Genomic DNA, 15,850 nt, shown 5'->3' with positions numbered 1-15,850 from the left:
TTTTTCCACCTATCCAAAATACCTAATCTCATTTTAACTACACTCCGTCTGAACATCAATGATACTAAGCTATCCCATGAATAAACATGATGTTACAATGTGAAGCCCTGTGACTGAAGTATATAAAAATGTAGCTGAAAGAAAAGACAGACCTCCACCCGCTCCCACACCCTCTCCAGGGAGTTTGAGAATTAAACTGGGAGGGGTGAAAGCAGCAGATTGAAATTTCAAGGTCTTCAAACATTTTTCACGTTCATATTAAACGCTGTAAAACTAAAAACCATAATTCTAATATAAACCTTGTGTGTGTGGCTTCCAATTGTAATCACGGTTTTCTGTTTTGGAGTGGAATGTGTAATACTGATAAAAGAAAAATCTCAAACCAGCAGAAATGCATAATGGAATGCACACTTTCCTGGAGTTTGTGATATTGTATTAAAATTAGCATATTGCCAGTATGAAAAAAAAATCGTCATTGGAATGGAGAAATTTTTGGTCATTTGAAGGAAGGCACAGACATAGAAAAGTTACCTACAATAACAAAGATTTGTATAACTTGTTAAACTTTCTTGAATCCTGTTATCGTTTAGCGAACATGGTGAAATCTGTTTACTATAAATGAAGGTCACTATGCTATGTCTCATGTTTTACCTATATTTTCATCTCAGAGTTCAGACCTCAGGAAATGAAAAAAATATATAGTTTTTGTTATTATTGAAGCTTTTTACAGAACAAATTCTGAAATCTTTAGAACATATTTTTATACTGTATCTGACTATACTGTGTGTATAATGTTAAACCATTGTAATTGCGGAGTTGTGTTCTTCCAAAAAACATCTGGGGCAGCAAGACCATTCAGATAAGTTGTGGAAGACATAAGGTCGATTCATGATAGCATACACTACAGAAAATGTAACCCCTTCCTACTGCATTACAGTGACCAATAGTGACGCAAAGCTCACTGAGTTTCTCTTAACCATCATGGGGGAAGGAGGATGTGAAACACCCACATATTTCTTTATGAAATTCCACTAAAATGTTGATGTTGTAAAGAAATTTTATTTCCCAGAACAGCCAACTGCATTTAAAACATATTTGTGTTGTTTTTGTTTGCTTTGTAATGCATTCATATTCCATCAAAAAGAGATGAGGTCCTATAATTAGGCACTAGCTAGCCTTTGCCACAAAGATTAGGGATATAACTTACCTCATGATAAAATGAATGTGGAGATTTGGGGATGAGCACTTTTAGGAGAATGGGAAGCAGATGCCCACAGCAACTGCAGGAGGTGCCAGGCCCCCAAAGCTATCAGAATTGTGTTTCTCAGGCAAGGTGCTCATTTCAAAGCCATAGCTCTCCAACTCTTCTTTCACCTTATCTGCCATGGGTCAGCTAGTTAACAAATGTTTACTGAGTACCTACTTTGTCCCAGTAACTGCTTGCTCTAAGCGCTGCCTTTAAACAGGACTGGCAGGATTTCTGCCTTCAATATCTCCACTATTACCCAATTATTTCCGTACCATTTATGATCTTGAACTAACTACCATGGGCAAAGTAATAATGTCTGTGCTCTTTTTACTCTCAATCACGATACTTTCTTTACTTAAGAACGCCAAACCCAGGGCTTTTGTAGAATCCTAATTTTTAAATTAAAGGTGTATCACAGGTAATTTTCAGATTAGGAACCATGATCCATGCGAACTAGTTAGTGACAGAAACAAGTCAGACACGGGATTAATTCACAATCCAATGCTCTTTAAACTAAAACTACCCAGCTTCTGGAGGGCTGATTTGATTTAATTGGAAGAAAAGCATCAGTCCCCAGGAAGTAATGCCCTGGGGGTCAACTATGGAAGGAGAACAGGTAAACGCCGGACAGGTAAACGCCCTGTTTTTTAGTACATTGTCTTTTCCATGAAGAAGGTTTCTAGGAAATTTCTACAAACTTGAGAGCAATTTATTCATCACAAAGTGATTTGCTAAGATTTCTTTCCAGCCACGTCTATGTTCAAAATGGAATGAAGAGTTGAAGATACTACCCAGATATGTGTGTGTGTGTGTGTGTGTGTGTGTGTGTGTTTAGGAATCAGTTAAAAAACACTGCAATATAAAAGCAGGAGCCACAAAAGAGAGAGAGAGGAAAGAGGGGTGAGTTTCTTGTTCACAACTGTTGGATGCGCTGGTTAAATTCTACAAGTAATTACTCAACAATCTAGTTGATTTTGTGTGTGCATTAACTGTAACTCTTGCTGGGTACTATTGTATTTTATTCTAACCAATCCCCATCTAAGGCTCAGAACAACTTTCTCGTAAATAATCATCATTGGTATAGGCAAGGTATAACTTTTTAATGAAAAGTTATTTTTTTCTTAAATATTTTCTTTTCCAATTACAAACTATGATCAAAATTTAATATTTAATGCTAATATTTAAACTACTTAAGGAGCAATTATTTGATTTTCTCCTTTTTTTTCATATGAAATGAAAACAAATTTATGGCCTTGGGTTCATGACATCATTTACTGCTTGGCAAAGAAAAAACAAGTTTCAGGGCAAATATTTGGATAATTATAAAAAAGACCTAATTAAGGGGGAAAATGTTCGGGGTTGGCTCTAGAATATACCAGGGAACAATTCACAGTGCTTTTTTGTCATAGAGAAGTTTTAAAGAATCTTTACGATTTTTTATAGCAGGCTTTCCTTTCCAGTTTTTGAGCTATGAAACGCTTTTTTTCTACTCAGAGGAAAATCTTTAAAAGTAATATCCCATGATCCAAAAGTTAGGAGTTTCTGAGTTTAGCTCTCACAAAAAATAATGTGCCATTTTTAAGAAACATTCTACGAATGGGGGACTTCTCGGAGATTTTTCCCGTAAGTGTGAAACCAACATGGAGATCTAATTGCATCCCGCAGGTTTTTCTAAGTGTCAGGATAGAGAAGCCTCCCAGATAAGTCTCCTGGTTCAGAAGTGCCCAGGTGATAATTTAGGGGCATAAGGGAACACAGTTACAAGACAAATCTGTCTGCTCTGCTAACCAAGGAGGAATGGGTGAAAATCTTTCCACAACTCCTCAAAAACTTTCTAAAATGTAAGGTGGACATGGGCTATCTTTCAATCTTGTTGCTGTTCCAGAATTGAGCCATGATGGCCCCTGTACTCTTATTTAAACGAATCATATTTTAAGACTTTTTAATCCCAAATTTGCATTGTAATTAATGTATGCCTGAACTATGAGACATTTTCTATCCTCCTAATTCTGAAAGCAAACTACAACCACCAATAGTTTAGGCAGGAATATAAGATGCCAACACACAGTTGCAAAGATCAGACTGAAATATACAAATTATAACACACACACACACACAAGTAGTATCATTACTGCCAACAGCTCGCCACCCTAAGAAAAACAGAGTTTACACTTCTGGAAAAGCTACTGGCTTCTGGAGAGAGCAACAGTATCAAGAACTATATTTAACATCTATTGTACATTAACAAATAAAGAAAAGAGCAGTGATAAAGACAACCCAGTTTTTAAAAAAAACACCAGTCCTTGTCCAGCAGGGAACCAATCAGAGAGCCGGTCACATCTCGGTAGCTGTATTAAATACATTAAACGTCATGAATTCTCCATGGCTCTGTTGATAATTTAAGCAAGTGTGTTTTAATTTATCATAAAACCTTAACTGAGTCCCGTTTCAGAGCTGGGAGCCAATCGTCAATCTAAAATTCCACCAAAGCTATTCCCTAAAATCTCTCTGCCATCAACCCTCCAGGAATTTGTACTCTACGGAGAAGACGGAATTCCCAGCGATTTCTACTTCCTGAAGTGACTTTGGGGCACCTCTAGCAAACTCCTCAGAAGACTTCAACACAAAACCCCCAATTTACAGGCAAATGCAGAGCCCAGCAGCACGACCTGCCAGCCTACCTAGCACACAGGAAAAGTCATCTGGCATTAAATATTTAAATTGCAAGAGACAGTCTGGAGTTTTGCATTTACAAAGTTCTCAAAGTCCTGTGCTCTAGGCTCCCAGAGTTGCTGGCCCAGGGGGCTGAGGGTCCCTCTCTCAGGCACCAGATCACAAATTTGCAAAACTAGAGCTCACTTGAATGCTGAGCCAGCTCCACTGGAAGGCAGAGCTCCTTCGGAGACGCACCAACAGGAGGAGGAGAAAGTCAACCATCCCCTTGCCCCCTGCAACTGGTTTCTGAATTTAACACGCAAATACACAAACGTGTCCCTCCAGGACTAGTTCTGAAAAGTATGTGGGGTTACTCTCCTGCCCCCTTCACTTCAATTTTGAAGACTTTGAAAAGCAAATGCAGGTCAAAGCAGACTTCCTCTGGGATTTGGTAAAAGATTGTCATGCCAAATGCAAATGATCACAAAATACTTTGCAATTACATCTCAAGAAACAGTAACGGGACTAACTCGGAGCCTGCAAAACCCGGAGTTCTGGGAGAGCAGCATTTCTGGAGACCCGGCACGCGAATCAAGTGTTGGGTTGTCTATTTCAAGATTCAGGCAGAAACTGTCCCCAGCTCCAAGAGTTGCTGCGCCTGGAAACCCAACGTTCAAACTAGTGGATCCATCCCGGCGCTCTTTCCACGTACGTGGTAGTATCTAGTGGGATACTTCCCACAGAATTCAGCCAGCAACCCAGGAAAAGCCCAAACACAGTTAAAAAAAAAAAATACACACACACACACACCCCAGGCTGAAGTACTTACCTCTGTACGAGACTGCAGTCTCTTGTTCATCTCATAGACTCGGTACTCTGGCTGTACCATGTATGGTGTATGCCTCCTATAAAATGGGCCGAAAGGAGAAGAATAGAAGGGGTCATGTGGTGTGCTGGACATCTTGCCTGCTTGTCGAAAATCAAGCTAAACAGACTATCAGTAACGTCCATGCAGAGCACATGGGCTGTGTTCTTCACAGTACAAAGTAGACGCACGCACACGCTCGCGCGCACACACACACAGAGGCAGGCAGGCAGGCTGAACACACTGGCTGGGAACTGCTGTTGGAGCCCTCTATAGCAGGAGAGGAGAGGGAGAGCGAGAGAGGAGGGAGGGAGCACGGGAGAGGAGGGAGGGAGGGAGGGAGGGAGGGAGAGAAGCTGGATAGCTTTAGGCACCACTGCTTGTTTTTAAAGAAGCAGTTTGTGGAGAGGTCATTTCCTGTCCACACTGTAGACTAGTTCAAAAATATAATTCTCCTCACAGTCTGACAGAGGTCTAAGGTTTGGTTTTAATTTTTTTCCTCCAGCCAGGACCCTTCACAACCTGATTGCTAAGCTTGTTAGCATATAGGTGGTTTAACCGCTGCCAGAGCCACGCACCCCTGACAGCCACCCTGCTGTAATGTATCAGAAATGTGATTGCTACAAAATACAGAAACGCGGGCATCCTGGTCCCCATACTGGGGCAAGTGATTCACTCACCTGCAAAGATTTCCCTCTGCACTAATCCCCCGATATAGTTTGGGTTTTACTTGCTGCTCTTCCAAGAGCTTGTTACAGTCTTTGCATTTCTGCCCCTCCTCCCTCCCCTCCCCCAGCCGTCAGTCCTCTTCCCAGCCCCTCCCTCTCTTCCCAGGGCTTCATTCAAGCCAGTTTAAGGGGGCCTGGATTCAGGTTACAAAGCATTTCCAGGTAAAAAACAATCATTGCGATGCGAAATGCCTAAGATAGACCCGTGGGGCAATGATCTTTTCTTTTCTAGGGGGGATAAAAACTCTCCCAAAGCAGACCTCCAAATAAGATAGGAAAATCAAGAAGAAGAAAACTCCCATTAAAAATGACCAGGGACGATTCAGTTGAGTAGGAAATTGCAGATAATTGAATGGTTCAACCCCAAATAACATGCCCAACTCTGATGGAGACAACGTCTTTATTTTCCAACACTGGTCAAGTGCATGAATCCTTTCCCAAATGCGGTATGTGATACCTGGAAGGTAGCCCACACAGCCCAGGGGAGGAGCAAGGATCTATTTAGGGAACAAAGTGATCTATATGACAATCAAATTCTGCTAGAACCAATGATAACCAGACATACAGCCCTTAAATAAAGCCCAGACACAGAAAATGTAAATATATTGAGTTAATACCCAGTTAGGTCTGTGGCGCCAAGGAAAGAGAGCAGAGACCACCAAACAAGCACGAGGCATGCAAGACCTGAATGTAAATGCATGCAAATGAGACATTTCTTCTTTTTAATAAGCAGATTAATTAACTTTCTGCCCCAATCACGACCTGGAGTATCTCTAAGTCACTAGCCAACAGGGGATAAGGTATTACTAATTCTGCAATTTACACTCTTAAGAATGCTCAGGTGTAGAAATAACCCCAGATTGCTATCTTGATCAGTCCTTTCCATAATTGTAGGACATGTTTTCAGGATCCACCCCAAATTTCCAGCACAGCCCAGCCCAGCAATGTCCCTTGTCGGGATGAGATGAGGGAGGCATTCACCTAGGCGGGTTGGACCTTGTCTGAGAAGACCCCAGGCCAGGCCAGCTTGCTCGGTTTCAGGTTTCATTGCAAAGCCAAAAGCCGGACCAAATTTGCTGCAAGGTTTGTCAAAACACACAACCTTGTGAAGACAGGATTTCAAACAAGTTTGGCATGATTTATGTTTTGGAATGACGGCCACTGCAAAACCAAATGGTTCCTCGTGTTTAAATTCCCAAACTAAAGACGTTCCAAGAGTTTAGTGCCGGCCTGAATCTGTATTTATGTGGCTGTTTCAGCACAAGAATCAAAAGTAACACCTAGCAGGTGTGTGCAGCCCAATGCTGATCAAAAATGAGAAAGCTCAAACATCCATTTAGGGAATTCCTTTCTGAGTTAAGGTTAAGCTTCCCTCTCATTAATTCTTGCGGACCATTCCAAGTTGTAATTGGAAATACTGCTTCCTATTAACACCTGAAGACTCCATATTTACAAATATCTGAAACTTTTTAATGCTTGGACCACACAGCTTCTCATTCTTGCTGCTTCAAGAGTCTCCAAACTGGTCTCCCTGCTTACAGATTCACAATTCTCCTCTAACTTGTGATTCGCCCTTATTATAATCGGAATGTTGACCATAGAGAAGGAAATCTGATCACTCCCCACATTTTCTCTTCCAGGTTTCCCTGCTGCCAGCAGGAAAATGTCCAAACTCCTCAGGCTTAGTAAGACTTGCTTTCTCCATTTGTCTCTCTATCTTTCTCTCTTTCTGACTCTGTCAAACACACACTTACACTTTATTTTTGTTTGTTTGTTAAACATGGACTTCCTGAAGTTGCCCTCTCCTGTCACGAATGCGCCCATTTGTCCTTCTGTCCCTTGCTTACCTGGAAACTGCTACTCATTTTCCATCTAAATTGTCTCCTCTCCTCCGAATCTTTTTTCATTACTCATTCAGTCATTCTTTTATTCTGTGGATGTTCCGTTCCCAGTGGAAGGGGACCCAGGCTATAGGAGCGACTGGTGCACATTTCAACCCTTGTTGCACCCTTACTAAGTGACTTCATAGTTCTGTGCCTCTGACACCTTATTTTTAAGTTGGGGACAATTATATTAACAATTCATAAGATTGTTGCAAAGGATCAGATGACATAATGCACTAAAATGTATCAGAGCCCAATATATAAATGCTCAAAAATGTTATTGTTATTAGGTACCTAATATATGCTTAGGTCCTAGGCAGCACTGGGAGGCCGAGGTGGACATAGCAGATAGGCTCCCTGCCTTCCTGCCCCTTGCAGTCTAGTGAAGGTCAGGGGTGGGGAGACAGCATAGAAGAAATGGTAAGCCTTTGGAAAGATGGTTTCAAATTGTAGAGTGTGTTATGAAGGAAATAACTAAAAGGAAGAGATAGAAAAGAATTTCCTTCTTTGGATCAACATTGTTTCCTCTATATTCTTCTGTTGGGGAATTTACATGTAAACATAGTAATTGCTGTCAGTGTAAGTCCCAACTACGCAGCAGGCACTGTGCTGAGTGGTTTACACAAATATTCTTTGTTGATCTCACAATAAATTTGTGTGATTGATTCAACTACTCTTCTCCCCCATTTTACAGATATGAAAACTGGGGCTTTAAGATGCTAAGAAATTTCTTCAAGATCATACTAATAAGTGACAGAGACAAGGTCTCTGTCATACCTGGGTCTTATGCATTTTCTGCTTTGAGCCCAAGGTCCCCCCTAATCTTTTGGATATCTCTGTTTTTTTGTTGCTAGTGGACAGCATAGTGCTGAGCCTATAGTAGGTACCCAACACACGTTCCTAGTTAAGTGGAAGAGAAGGCAAAATGAGGGAGGGGCTTTCATCACTTGGATTTTATTCTTTGTACTGCTTAATTTCAGACATCCCTTGTCCCCTGGCCCCAAATCCATTCTCCTTGAAGCCTTGACGAACTACTTCCACTTTTCTTTATTGTCCAAAATTCCAACTCATATCCCCAAAGCTGCACTGTTAGGTGTTTGCCACTTCACAAAACCAAGTTACCTGGTTGGTTTTGCCACTTCCCTGATTCTTTAGGGACCAGCTAGGACTCATGTTATTCTAACTCAGGGCTGAGCCCGAGAAGGGAAGAAGGCTCAGTTAAGCCTGGTTTTCCTTTAGAAAACCAGGGAAAAATTCAATAAGCAATATTTGTATATCATAAAGGAATGAACAAGCCCAACCTCCAGTGATGCAGTTCTATTACCCCAAAGATTGTACCATGTATTTACATAGAATTTTGCACATTGAGTATTGAATCCAAAAGTCTTCACAGGGCATCCAAGTGTCCTACAAGTGGCCTGACCATTAAGTTTGGAACCTCATCTTGTAATATTCCCCTTAGGTTTAATCCAGAGTGTTATCTTTCCTTTAATTTGAAATACTTACAAACAGTTATAAAAATAAAGAATTTCACATAAAATCCAGATTTTTATCTTCTCTTGAAAAACCATAATCTCTGGCATCCCTTGGCTTGCCCATCATGCACTGGGACCTAACAGTTCTTGTCTGTTCACCACAATCTCCATCATGGTATGGCCTTCCAGCCCATGTCCCTAATTTCTATTGTCCTCCTGGTCTCTCTAGATATTTAAGTCATTGTCCCTTTCCTTAATTTATCCAATTGCACCCTCTCCAATTCCTTCTACCAAGCTTTGTTTGCCTTAGAGAGCTAGTTTTCCTCCCATTTTCAGTCCCCTTCTCTGCCTTCCCTTACCTATCCCTGTGCCCAATATCTATCTTTCTGCCTCTTCATTCAAAAAGCACTTAACTAACATACAGGTGCAAGATACAGATGAGATGTGGCAGGAGGATAAAGATCAAGACATATAAAGCATTGTCTCTGTTTTTAAGTGACTTATAGATACGCAAAAATATGCTCCTTCATTCATCAGTATATTTTGAGCCCTTACTATGTACCAAGCACTGTGCCAGGTGCTGGGAATACAGCCCTAGGACTAAACAAAAGCAAATGCAGAACTGATCCCCCTACAGTAGACACGTAGTCTTGAAGAATCTTGTAGAGAATGAACTTTGGAGCTTCACTGACTTGGCCTGAATCTTGAATCCTGAATTTAGCTATATGGGCCACATTTTTCTAACCTGTAAAATGGAGCTAATAACAATCCTGAGATTCTTGTGAGAATTAAATAAGTAAATACATGGAATTGACTAAAACAGTACTTGGCATTTAGTCCTCAATAACTGTTACTGTTATTAGAAGCGGGGACAATACCCAATCTCAGAAATAAATGTATACTGTTATTAGAAGCGGGGACAATACCCAATCTCAGAAATAAATGTAAAGTGTTTCTTTGCATTTGTTATTAGAAGAAGGCACAATACCCAATCTCAGAAATAAATGTAAAGTGACACTGTGAATTGTGGAGGACAAACTGGGATAAGGAGAAGGAATTAGCAGTAGAGATAGGGCAGGAAAAAATCTAATGCATCATATGGTAGGCATCTTCAAAGTTATAAATGAAATGCTCATTTACAAAGAGGCTTCAAGAAAGAAGGGATTCACTCAAGCTAGTTAAATCAAAGAAGGCTTCACAGAGGAGTTGGCATTTGTGTTTATTCTAGGAAGATATGTCGGAGAGACAAAGATTAAAGTCTGAGAAAGGTTATGCCAAGCAGAGGGGAAACAGCGGAAATGAATGTTTGACATCAAACAAAGTTAAGAAACTTTGCAAAAGTAGACACAGTAAAAAAATGTTGAAGCCCAGTTCTAGAAGGCCTCAAGTACAGGCACACATCAGAGAAATTGCAGGTTCAGTTCCAGACTCTGGCAATAAAGCAACTATTGCAGTAAAATGTGTCAAGTGAATTTTTCGGTTTCCCAATGCATATAAAAGCTATGTTTACAGAATACTGTAAGTGTGGTAGCATTATGTCTAAAAAAACACAATGTGCATACCTTATTTTAAAAATATTTTATTGCTAAAAGATGCTAATCATCATCTGAGCTTTCAGCAAATCATAATCTTTTTGCTGGTGGAGGGTCTTGCCTCAGTGAATGGCTGCAAACTGATTAGTGCGCTGTTTACTGAAAGTGGGGTGGCTATGGTAATTTCATCAAATAAGACAACAATGAAGTTTGCCACATCTGTTGACTGTTCCTTCCACAAACAATTTCTCTTTAGCATGTGATGCTCTTTGATAGCCTTTCGCTCACAGGAGAACTTCTTTCAAAATTGGAGTCAGTTTTCTCAAACTCTGTCTTAGCTTTCTCAACTAAATTTATGTAATACTTTCAATCCTTTGTTGCCATTTCAGCAATCTTCACAGAGAGCAGATTCCATCTGAAGGCACCACTTTCCTGCTCATCCATAGAAGCAACTCTTCATCCATTCAGTTTTGTCATGAGATGGCAGCAGTTCACTCACATATTCAGGCTCTGTTTCTAATTCTTGTTTCTTTGCTATTTCCACCACATTTGCAGTGACTTCCTCTACTGGCCTCTTGAACCCCTCAAAGTCATGCATGCGGGTTGGAATCAACTTCTTCCAAACTCCTGTGAATGCTGACATTTTGACTCTTCACATGAACCATGAATGCTCTGAATGGCGTCTAGAATGGTGAATCCTTTCCAAAAGTTTCCAATTTACTTTGCCAGATTCATCAGAGGAATCACTACTATATCTATGGCAGAAATAGCCTCATGAAATGTGTTTCTTAAATTATAAGACTTGAAAGTAAAAAATGACTCCTTGATCCATGGGCTGCAGAATGGATGTTGTATTAGCAGGCATGCAAACATTAATCTGGCTGTCCATCTCTACCAGAGCTTTTAGGTGACCAGGTGCATTGTCTATGAGCAGTAATATCATTAAAGAAATCCTTATTTCTGAGCAGTAGGGCTTAAGATAGTCAGCAAGCCATGTTGTAAACAACTATCATTCAGGCTTTGTTGTTCCAATTACAGAGCACAGGCAGAGTAGATTTGGCACAATTCTTAAGGGCCCTACAATTTTCAAAATGGTGAATGAGCATTGGCTTCACCTTAAAGTCACCAGTTGCATTCGCCCCTAACAAGAGAGGCAGCCTGTCCTTGGAAGCTTTGAAGCCAGGTACTGACTTCTCCTCTCTAGCTATGAAAGTCCTAGATGGCATCTTCTTCCAATAGAAGTCTGTTTCATCTACACTGAAAATCTGTTCTTTAGTGTAGCTACCCTCATTATCTATCCCAGCTAGACTTCTGGATAACTTTCTGAGTCTTCTACCATCAGCACTTGCTGCTCCACTTTGTACGTTTATATTACAGAGATGGCTTCTTTCCTTAAACCTCATGAACCAGCCTCTGCTAGCTTCAAACTTTTCTTCTGTAGCTTGCTCACATCTGTTAGCCCTCACAGAATTCAAGAGATTGAGGGTCTTCCTCTGGATTAAGTTTGGCTTAATAGAATTCTGTGAGTGGTATCCAGATCACCAAAATTTCTCTATATCAGCAATATGGCTCTTTTGCATTCTCACCATTCATGTGGTCACTGGAGTAGCATTTTTCCTTTTCTTTGAAAAGTTTTCCTTTGTATTCACAATTTGACTGTTTGGCACAAGAGGCCTGGCTTTCAGCCTATCTTGGATTTTGACATAACTTCCTCACTAAGCTTGATCATATCTAACTTTTTATTTAAAATGAAAGACATGCAACTCTTCCTTTCACTTCCCTTCACTTTCACAATTAGAGGACATTGTAGGGTTATTAATTGGCCTAATTTACTATTGTTACGTCTCAGGAAATAGGGATGCCCCAGGAAAAGGAGAGAGATGGGGACAGCCGGTCAGCGGAACACTCAGAACGCACACAACAGTTCACTGTCATATGTGAGCATGGCTCGTGGCACCCCAAAACAACAACGGCAACATCAAAGAACACTGATCACAGATCACCATAACAAATATAATAATAATCAAAACATTGGAAACATTGTGAGAATTACCCAAATGTGACACAGAGAAACAAAGTGAAAAATACTGGGAAAATGGTGCCAATAGACTTACTCAGTGGAGGGTTGCCACAAACCTTCAGTTCATACAAAGCACAATATCTGTGAAGCACAATAAAGTAAAAAAAAAATGCAATAAAATGAGTTATGCCTGTACCATTTTAAGGAATTTTCAATTAATTGTACGGGCATTACGGAACCAGAAAATGACCAGATACGTGCTTTGTTTGAGCAAGATGACTGACATGTACCAGAAGGATGGAGTGGATTCAGACAGACCCAAAACCTGAGCTATGCTTTGGGAAGTTGATTCTCATCAAAGGAATCCCCAACATCCATTTGCCCAGTATCTTCTCTCTGGAACATATGAAAGAGAAGACCCAGAACAGAGGCTACGAAAGTTCCTATGTTGCTCTTGGCTATCACCTAGATTATACTGACTGATGACTTTGTGTAATTCTCACAGGGCATCTCATCAGTACCAGGTATCATTCAAGCACTTAAAATTTAGAAATGGAGTCAGTCCATGGTTGAGGAAGGCAAGTGCTGACTATGTCAAAGAGCTTGAGAATCTCCTCCCTGTGATTTTGGAGGGACCTTGGATAGACTTGCTGGTGTTGTTCTCTGTCATTCTCTGATGTCCTCCTGACTAAAGCAGATCTAATAAGGAATTGTTGTGACTAAGAAAGGCCATAGCCACTGAGCATAGCTCATTTCTCAAGTATCAACAGTTAAATCCTCCCCACATTTCATCATTTCACAAGTATTTATTGAGTGCCCTCCATGCACTGGACCCTCCTCTCTCAGACTCTGTGCAGTGGTCCCTCCTGCCCTTCCAGCCATATCTGTACCTCTCTTTCCCCCTGACCTCTCCTTCACTTCATTCCAAAGACACACTTCTTTCCTCTACATTCTACAACCCTCCTCTCTTCACCCCAGGCATGGAGAGCCTCCTTAGCCTCAGTCTCAGTTCAGAATGTTACCTCTTTGGAGAGATCATCCATGATCAAATTATCTAAATAAGCGATCCATTCACCATCTTTTTCTATTATTGATTTTTGCTTCTTAGGCCTGTAATACTGATTACTACTGGTAATCACATCTGCACTTGATATTTACTTATATGTTGCCTGTGTCCACTGTGAGACCATAAATTTCATGAGTGCCAATGATGTATTGGTCTTATCTACCCACGTACACTCAGAATTTAACTGCTGCCTGGCACATGTGGGTGCTCAGGATATTTTTGTATATATTCAAATAAATGGATGAAAACTTACCAGAATGAAGGACTGTCCTAGCAATTTATATCCCCTACTTTCAAGCCACATTATCCATTTAATGGGGATGTATAAAGTTATTCATTTATTCTTTCAGAAAGCATTCATTAGATACTTATTACAAGCTACAGACTATTTCAACTACTGGGCAATCAAACATGGGAAAATTTGATAACTGGAGAGATTCCCTTTCCAAGGGGCTAATTCCCTTTAAGGCCCTTTGTTATCATGAATTGTTTAATACCCAAAAGATCTCAGAGCTACTCTTGAGACCTCTGTAATCTGCTTCTGACCCATGGGAGACCGTGGGCCAAGTGTCCAAAGCAATGTACCCTGGCTCCAGTTTGTCACTTCTTCATTGTGTGAACTAGATTTCACACAAATACTGAATCACTGAAGTTGGTGGTAGTTTCTTTATTTGCAAAATAAAGTTAATAGTACTAATTTCATAGGGTCATGATGGGAATTACAGAAGAACTTTCTGTTCAAACATAATAACCAACCCTTAGAAAGCTGTTATGAGATGTCAGACATTGTTCTAAGCACTTTGTAAATATCAACTCACTTAATCCTTACAATAATCCCATAAGACAAAGACTGTTATGGTTCCTATTTTATGGATGAGGAAGTAGAAACACAGAGAGGCTGAGTAACTTGCCCAAGGTTACCCAGTGGGTATTTGGTGGGATGGGAACTGAACCCAGGCAGCTGGCTCCTCTCTGTGGATGCTCTCAACCAATATGCCACGCAGCCACTATCCCTCTCCATACCAGTTTGTGAGCTGGTTGGCAACAGAGATAATGTCTTTTTCGTGTATGTTCATAGAGACATGCAACATCTTTTGTCATGAAAAAAGGAAAATATAATCAAGAAGAAATGACATATCATTTGGGATTCTTTTTTTGTGTGTGTAACGACATATCTGACAAGGGGTTAACATCCAAAATATATAAAGAACTCACATGCCTCAACAACCAAAAAGCAAATAATCTGATTAAAAATGGGTGAAGGATATGAAGAAAAAATTCTCCGAAGAAGAAATTCAGATGGTCAACAGGCCCATGAAAACATGCTAAACATCACTGATCATCAGGGAAATGGAAATTAAAACCACAATGAGATGTCACCTCACACCAGTAAGGATGGCCAGCATCGAAAAGACTGAGAACAGCAAATGCGGGCAGGATGCGGAGAAAGGGGAGCCCTCCTACACTGCTGGTGGGAATGTAGGCTAGTTCAGCCATTGTGGAAAGCAATACGGAGGTTCCTCAAAAAACCAAAAATATAAATACCATTTGACCCTGGAATCCCACTCCTAGTAATTTACCCAAAGAGTACAAGTTCTCAGATTCAAAGAGACATATGCACCCCTATGTTTATCACAGCAGTATTTACAATAGCCAAGATATGGAAGCAACCTAAGTGTCCACCAGTAGATGAATGGATAAAGAAGATGTGGTACATATACACAATGGAATATTACTTGGCCATAAGAAAGAAACAAATCCTACCATCTGCAAAACATGGATGGAGCTGGAGGATATTATGCTCAGTGAAATAAGCCAGGCAGAGAAGGACAAGTACCAAATGATTTCCCTCATTTGTGGAGTATAACAACAAAGCAAAACTGAAGGAACAAAACAGCAGCAGACTCACAGACTCCAAAAAGGGCCCAGCTGTTCCCAAAGGGGAGGGGTGTGGGAGGGCAAGTGGGGAGGGATGGAGAATGGGATTGAGGGGCATTATGTTTAGTATACATGGTGTGGGGGGTCACGGGGAAGCACAGAGAAGACAAATAGTGAATCTGTAGCATCTTACTACACTGACGGACAGTGACTGCAATGGGGTATGGTGGGGGGACTTGATAGTGTGGGTGAATGTAGTGACCACATTGTTTTTCATGTGAAACATTCATAAAAGTATATATCAATAATACCTTAATATAAAAATAAATAAATAAAATAAATGTCATAAGCAGAAAAAGAAAAATAAACTTACTAGCTTATGTTACTGGATAAGTAAGAAGTATATATAAAGCAGGATCCAGGGGCCCAAATTAAGCCCTGAAGGCTCTCCACACTCATAGATAAGCAGGCTTTGTCCGTATGGTAACTGTGGGCAGGG

The 15,850-nt window shown here is 40.5% G+C and overlaps 1 protein-coding gene across 13 annotated transcripts in view; it reads right to left on the bottom strand.

Annotated features, from left to right (window-relative positions):
- LDB2 (LIM domain binding 2) overlaps positions 1-5,097 on the bottom strand; it is a 354,862-nt gene extending 349,765 nt beyond the window's left edge. For 6 of the 13 annotated variants that reach the window (XM_017678768.3, XM_017678771.3, XM_017678773.3 and 3 more), the window contains exon 1: positions 4,734-5,097. In XM_017678768.3, coding sequence (XP_017534257.1) covers positions 4,734-4,865 — 132 coding nt within the window. In that variant the 5' untranslated portion in view covers positions 4,866-5,097. The remainder of the gene's footprint in view (positions 1-4,733) is intronic. The other 7 variants (XM_017678766.3, XM_017678774.3, XM_017678775.3 and 4 more) reach the window with 4 other exon arrangements.
- Between the last annotated feature and the right edge of the window lie 10,753 nt (positions 5,098-15,850).

The sequence above is a fragment of the Manis javanica genome, chromosome 5 (genome assembly GCF_040802235.1).
Source record: "Manis javanica isolate MJ-LG chromosome 5, MJ_LKY, whole genome shotgun sequence".
NCBI classification, from domain to species: domain Eukaryota; kingdom Metazoa; phylum Chordata; class Mammalia; order Pholidota; family Manidae; genus Manis; species Manis javanica.
Note: the sequence above shows the minus strand (reverse complement) of the source record. Positions and strands in the feature narration are given on the sequence as shown.